This window comes from Mastomys coucha, unplaced genomic scaffold (genome assembly GCF_008632895.1).
Source record: "Mastomys coucha isolate ucsf_1 unplaced genomic scaffold, UCSF_Mcou_1 pScaffold14, whole genome shotgun sequence".
NCBI classification, from domain to species: Eukaryota; Metazoa; Chordata; class Mammalia; order Rodentia; family Muridae; genus Mastomys; species Mastomys coucha.
The window spans coordinates 105851750-105859291 of NW_022196896.1; the positions used below are offsets into that span (position 1 = coordinate 105851750).

General features: G+C 42.2%; 1 protein-coding gene across 1 annotated transcript in view; it reads right to left on the minus strand.

Annotated features, from left to right (window-relative positions):
* Window positions 1-641: 641 nt before the first annotated feature.
* Fam124b (family with sequence similarity 124 member B) overlaps window positions 642-7542 on the minus strand; it is a 19106-nt gene continuing 12205 nt past the window's right edge. The window contains exon 2 of the mRNA XM_031368146.1: window positions 642-1338. Coding sequence (XP_031224006.1) covers window positions 700-1338 — 639 coding nt within the window. The 3' untranslated portion in view covers window positions 642-699. The remainder of the gene's footprint in view (window positions 1339-7542) is intronic.

Below are 7542 nucleotides of genomic sequence, written 5' to 3' on the forward strand. Positions count from 1 at the left end.
ATACTGGAAGTAAAAGCAGTATAAGCCTGGGCACTGAGAGCCTAGATCTCTCAAAGGAGCAAGAAACTCAATGTTTGTAGATCCGACCTTCACTATCTATCAACTTAACTGGATTCAGACGCACCATGGAAACGCATTTCTGGGTGTATCTAGAAGGGTGTTTCCAGAAAGATCTAACTGAGGAAGGAAGACCCGCCCTAAAAATGGGCAACGCTTTCCTAGGAGCTGGAGTCCCAGATTGAGGTTTTTTTTTTGTTTTGTTTTGTTTTTGTTTTTGTTTTTGTTTTTGTTTTTTTGGTTTTTCGAGACAAGGTTTCTCTGTGTAGCCCTGGCTGTCCTGGAACTCACTCTGTAGACCAGGCTGGCCTCGAACTCAGAAATCCGCCTGCCTCTGCCTCCCAAGTGCTGGGATTAAAGGCGTGCGCCACCACTGCCCCGCATCAGATTGAGTTTTTAAAAAGGCGCTCAGATGGCCAGCACCCACCCCCCTCTGCTACCTGACTGTAGGAGGTAACATAACCAGATGTTTCCACACTCTTGCTTCTGTGGCTTCCCAGCCATGAATGGGCCTGACTCTCAAGCCTTCTCTTGCTTTTGTAGGATATTTCTCACTTCAACGAGAAAGGCAACTAATACAACGCTTGGTTTGTATAGCCTTCTCTTATCTTGAGTCTTAAAGAAAAACACATTTGTTTTATGCTATATAAAGAATTCTTCTTTCTCTTCACCCTGGACCGGCAAATGATGGGAACATTTCGAGACGACCTTCTTCACACCAAAGTCCCTTTGACCAGGAAGTGACAGAGGGCAGAGTCTATCCTTAAAGAGTCCTTGGTTTGGGGAAGCAGTTACCTCTAAGGAAGAGCCTGACAGGCAGCGTGGTGATTGGCTGCTCTGAAAATCCCTGGGAAATCTGCTCGGAAAAGATCTCCTGGGCTCGGAATTGATGATGGTGAAGCCAGTGTCAACATTTGTTTCCGCCTCGAGTTTCTCAAAGCCATTTTCCCTAAGAGCGTTCATTCCCATCTTGGGTTCTATGGGGATAGACAGTCGGCGATGTTGCATGTCTGATGCGGAGCTGACAGCCAGGGTGGACCAACCAGGCCTTCTCCACAAAGGGTCACTAGAGTTTTCCCATGACCCACTGGGCTGTGGAAGCTCCAGCGAATGTACTTTGAACCTCCGGCTCCTGCTCCTCCTCCGGCTCCTTGGCTCCAAGGTTCTCTGTGTGGAGGTGGAGTTCAGCCTGGAGTCCTGTGGAGGCCCGTCACCTCTCAAGCAGCCATTCGGCAAGGGATGCTCATCATTTCTAACGCCAAGTCCTGGCTTCGGCTGGACCTGAGACAGGAAGGAAGGAACCAATGAAATACACACCACAACAGACTTTCTGTTAAGCCATTTTTGCTGGGGCAAGACATCAGTCTGATTATAAAGATCAGCTCTGGCTCCAAACAGCTCACTCTCATTCTCAGACTTACTAAGTTTTGGACAATGATAAGACTTTAGGAATGAAATAACCACTAGGCACCTCCACACTTCCGGTAGATCTAGTTGTTTAAATGCACACAGACCCTCACAGATGGTGCTCAATGACATCACCAGGTAAGTTGTGATGTTTTACAACAGACCATAATCAAAGCCAGTGGCCACGGTCAAGATAAGGATGAGAACGGTAATTCAGTCTCTCATCGCTAGTGATACCTCTACTAGATCATGCTCATAAAGGTAACCCTCTCAGATGCCTAAGACCCTTGGGCTAGTGTTAATAGGCGAGTACCTTTTAAACAAGTATTCCTTATTTTCTTAAGGTACCATTTATACTTGGCAGAGCTTAGCATTGTCTGGGAAAACAGGAAAAACAAAAGCTCCTTACATGTATGCCCTAAGTGCATTATGATTCCAATCATAAAAGACTGGTCAGCAACCTCCCCATTCTACAGGTATCTGCCTCCCTCTCCACAGTATGGAGTTCACTGGAATACCTTCCATCCTTGTATTCCTGGGAGGTTGGCATCCCACTTCCATCTCAGCACTCCTCCCAAGACGATTTCTGGATGTGACAATTTTCGCCATAGAATTTGGTATCTAGTACCTCTTTATAAGTCGTTGCTCAAGGAGTCCTCACAGGCACCTACAATAATACAGGCTATGACCATTGCTCTTGCCTGCCCACAAGAACTAGATAGTAAGACCCTATTGCTAATAGTGACACACTTTGTGCTGCTGTCTGTAGTAGAGAAATCAACAGACTAGGAAACTTGCTGCCTGCCAGCAAGTGCAGAAAAGTGCTGTACAGGCCAGTAGGGGAGAAAAGACACCAGTGGTCCTCTCCAGCCCTAGACCCTGTATGCTACAAGACCAATTCGAGGAAAAATATGCCCACTGATTCACTAGTAGCATGACATATATTATGGGGGAAACCAATAACTTTGTAGTCAGATTTCAGACCTTCTCCACAGGACAGAATTTATGCCTGGTACCGTTAACTTAGTCAATGCCCATGGTCTTGCTGGAGAGTTCTTAGGCTCTAGGAAAGAACATACTATTATACTGCCAAATGGTCATGTTGTTAAGGTGCCTTCTAAGCATTTATGTTTATATCCATAGGTCGGTGCTGCTTTCAACCTTGAACACAAAAATCTTCTGTTTCACAGAGGGCGGCGGTTAAATGCAGAGACTCAGAAATAATCAAAATGTGGAGAGGAAGTTCAGCCCTAAACGGGATATCTGTATCAACCCCTCCTTCATGGAAGAGGGAGGTGGGAAAATGTAAGAGCCGAGGAGTGTTGAGAAATGCTGTATTGGAACGTGACATGAGTATGTACTCAAGAACTCACACTAACTATGGTTTACCTGCACAAATCATGACAGTCAAAATTCTAGCATAGATAGAGGCATGGCACATGAGGCCTCACCCCTAGCTAAAGAGCTTTCAAAGAGGTTGATAGCAGAGCAATCTGTGTTTCTGTGGGGATCAGGGGAGAACTCTCTACATAATGCGTTGACATTGACGTGAACTACTATCACCCTAAAAATAGTCTTTGAAGAAGAGGGAAAGAGAAGACTGGACATTTGTCTCCCAAAAGAATAGGCATACACGTTCTCTTCTAAATTTTCTCTGTGGTAGAAATAGAGAAACTGAAAAATAAATCCCCTAAAATAACAGGGGCATCTATTTCCTCTTTTAGAAGTTTCAAATACGTCCCATGAAAGGGTTGTGTAGTGACTGTCTCGATGTGTCAATAGCAGCCCAGATACTTGGCTCAGCAGAGCTGCCAGAGATGAGCCACAAATAAACGGTGTGGCTGGGTTTCAATATGTTTCTATTTGTGGAATGTGAATTTTGTGTCATTTTCATGTTTCATATTTCTTTTCCAATCATTTAAAAATGGAAATCTATTCTTAGTTCCTAGCCCACAATTGTCCAATCTCTCCTGTCTCTAGATCAATGAATCAGTGATTCTCATTCATATTCTCTTCTCTCTCTCTCTCTTTCTCTCTCTCTCTCTCCTCTCTCCCTCCCTCCCTCATTCCTCTAACAAAGTTTTTATTCTAAAATTCCTTACCTGGAAACACAAAACGTGAAGCATCTTACTAAAGAAGCTTAGAGGCTACAGCACACAGCTAAGCCCTGACTGCTGGATCTTCCTCAGTTCTAACTCCCACTTCCAGGTCTGTAGGCCTTTTTAAAATATAGATTAAAAATCACAGCTCTGGAATCTCTCTCTATATGCCATCCATGGGCCAAGCCAATTCACTAGAGACCTATACATATCTAGATGCCCAACTCCCAATCCACCAATGGGATTCCAAGGTGGAGCTCATTTGAGCATGTTGCTCTTGCCTGTATCAGTTGCTGTCAACACTGAGAGGCCTTTGTTGGATGGATGTCGGCTGCACTTTAGTGTGTGCCCTTTGATAAACCCATGGGAGACACTTCTGTCCTCAAACATTGCTCCACACCACAATCACCTGGGGATCATTTAAACAACTTTAATGCCCCACCTCTGAAATTTAGGTACATCCAGATAAAGATGTAGCATGAGTACTTAAAATGTTCACATTTCCCTAGTGTGTCTTCAAATACTTCAAACTTCAGATCAATTTCCCTTATGAATATTGATGCAAAAATACTCAATAAAATTCTCACAAATCGAATCCAAGAACACATCAAAAGGTTATCCATCATGATCAAGTAGGCTTCATTCCAGGGATGCAGGGATGGTTCAATATACAGAAATCCATCAATGTAATCCACTATATAAACAAAGTCAAAGAAAAAAACATATGGTCATCTCATTAGATGCTGAGAAAGAATTTGACAAAATCCAGCACCCCTTCATGATAAAAGTCTTGGAAAGATCAGGAATTCAAGACCCATACCTAAACATAGTAAAAGCAATATATGGCAAACCAGCAGCCAACATCAAACTAAATGGAGAGAAACTTGAAGCAATCCCACTAAAATCAGGGACTAGACAAGGCTGCCCACTCTCTCCCTACCTTTTCAATATAGTACTTAGAAGTCCTAGCCAGAGCAATTAGACAACAAAAGGACATCAAAGGGATACAAATTGGAAAGGAAGAAGTCAAGTAATCACTATTTGCAGATGTTATAATAATATACTTAGGTGACCCCAAAAATTCCACCAGAGAACTCCTAAACCTGATAAACAACTTCAGCAAAGTGGCTAGATGTAAAATTAACTCAAGCAAATCAGTGGCCTTCCTCTACACAAAGAATAAACAGGCTGAGAAAGAAATTAGGGAAGCAACACCCAATAGTTGCAAATAATATAAAATACCTTGTTGTGACTCTAACTAAGCAAGTGAAAGATCTGTATGACAAGAACTTCAAGTCTCTGAAGAAAGAAATCAAAAATTTCAGAAGATAGAAAGATCTCCCATGCTCATGGATTAGCAGGATTAATATAGTAAAAATGGCCATCTTGCCAAAAGCAATCTACAAATTCAATGCAATCCCCATCAAAATTCCAACTCAATTCTTCATAGAGTTAGAAAAAGCAATTTCCAAATTCATATGGAATAATAAAAAACCCAGGATAGGAAAAACTATTCTCAACAATAAAAGAACTTCTGGGGGAATCACCATCCCTGACCTCAAGCTGTACTACAGAGCAATTGTGATAAGAACTGCACAGTATTGGTACAGTGACAGGCAGATGGATCAAGGGAATAGAACTGAAGACCCAGAAATGAACCCACATACCTATGGTCACTTGATCTTTGATAAAGGAGCTAAAAAAAAAGACAGCATTTTCAACAAATGGTACTTGCTCAACTGTCAGTTAGCATGTAGAAGAATGAAAATTGATCCCTTCTCTTGTACAAAGCTCAAGTCCAAGTGGATCAAGGACCTCCACATAAAACTAGATACATTGAAACTAATACAAAAGAAAGTGGAGAAGAGCCTGGACCACATGGGCACAGGGGAAATTTTCCTTAACTGAACACCAATAGCTTTTGCTTTAAGATAAAGAATTGACAAGTGGGACCTCATAAAATTACAAAGCTTCTGTAAGGCAAAGGACACTGTCAGTAGGACAAAACATCAACCAATAGATTGGGAGAAGATCTTTGTTAATCCTACATCTGATAGAGGGTTAATATCCAATGTCTACAAAGAACTCAAGAAGTTAGACTCCAGAGAACCAAAAAAAAAAAAAAAAAACCATTAAAAATGGGGTACAGAGCTAAATAAAGAATTCTCAACTGAGGAATACTGAAAGGCCGAGAAGCACCTAAAGAAATGTTCAACATCCTTAGTCATCATGGAAATGCAAATCAAAACAACCCTGAGATTCCACCTCACACCAGTCAGAATGGCTAGGATAAAAAACTCAGGTGACAGCAGATGCTGGAGTGGTTGTGAAGAAAGAGGAACATTACTTCATTGCTGGTGGGATTGCAAGCTGGTATAACCATTCTGGAAATCAGTTTGGTGGTTCCTCAGAAAATTGGACATAGTACTACCTGAGGACCCAGCAATACTACTCCTGGGCACATACCCAGAAGATGCTCCAACATATAATAAGGACACATGCTCCATTATGTTCATAGCAGCCTTATTTATAATAGCCAGAAACTGGAAACAACCCAGATGTCCCTCAACAGAAGAATGGATATAGAAAATGTGGTACATTTACATAATGGAGTACTGCTCAGGTATTAATAACAATGAATTTATGAAATTATTAGGCAAATGGATAGATCTGGAGGATATCATCCTGAGTGAGGTAACCCAATCACAAAAGAACATATATGGTATGTACTCACTGATAAATGGATATTAGTCCAGAAGCTCAGAATACCCAAAATACAATCCACAAACCACATGAAACTCAAGAAGAAAGAAGACTAAAGTGTGGATACTCTATTCCTTCTTAAAAGGGGGAACAAAATACCCATGGAAGGAGTTGCAGAGACAAAGTGTGGAGCAGAGACTGAAGGAATGAGACTGCCCCACCTTGGGATCCATCCCATATACAGTCACCAAACCCAGACACTATTGTGGATGCCAATAAGTGCTTGCTGACAGGAGCCTGATATAGCTGTCTCCTGAAAGGCTCTGTCAGTGTCTGACAAATACAGAAGTGGATGCTCACAGCTATCCATTGGACTGAGCACAGGGTTCCCAATGAAGAAGCTAGAGAAAGGACCCAAGGAACTGAAGGGGTTTGCAATCCCATAGGGAGAACAACAATATGAACTAACTAGTACCCCCAAGAGCTCCCAGGGACTAAACCACCAACCAAAGAGTACATATAGTGGGACTCAGGGCTCTAGCTGCCTATGTAGCAGAGGATGGCCTAGTTGGTCATCTATGGGAAGAGAGGTCCTTTGTCCTGTAAAGGCTCTATGCCCCAGTGTAAGGGAATGCCAGGGCCAGGAAGTAGGAAAGGGTGGGTTGGTGAGTGGGGGGAAACCAGGAAAGGGGAGAACATTTGAAATGTAAATAAAGAAAATATATAATAAAAAAAGGAATACTCAACCTGAATAAAAGTAGTAAAATTTATTCTATAAAATATATGAAATATAAAAATAATATACTTATATAAGAGTGTAAAATAAAATGTAAGGTCTCCTACTTTACCACAATCTTAAAATAATTCAAATTACCACTCTTTAAAGAAAACTATTCTGTGTAGCCTTTCAGAAATGTAAGGCAAAGGCCACTATGTATATCCACCATCCCACTGCATATCCACCATCCCACTGCATATCCACCATCCCACTGCATATCCACCATCCCACTGCATATCCAACATCCCACTGCATATCCAACATCCCACTGCATATCCAACATCCCACTGCATATCCAACATCCCACTGCATATCCAACATCCCACTGCACATCCAACATCCCACTGCATATCCACCATCCCACTGCATATCCAACATCCCACTGCACATCCACCATCCCACTGCACATCCACCATCCCACTGCATATCCACCATCCCACTGCACATCCAACATCCCACTGCACATCCAACATCCCACTGCACATCCAACATCCCACT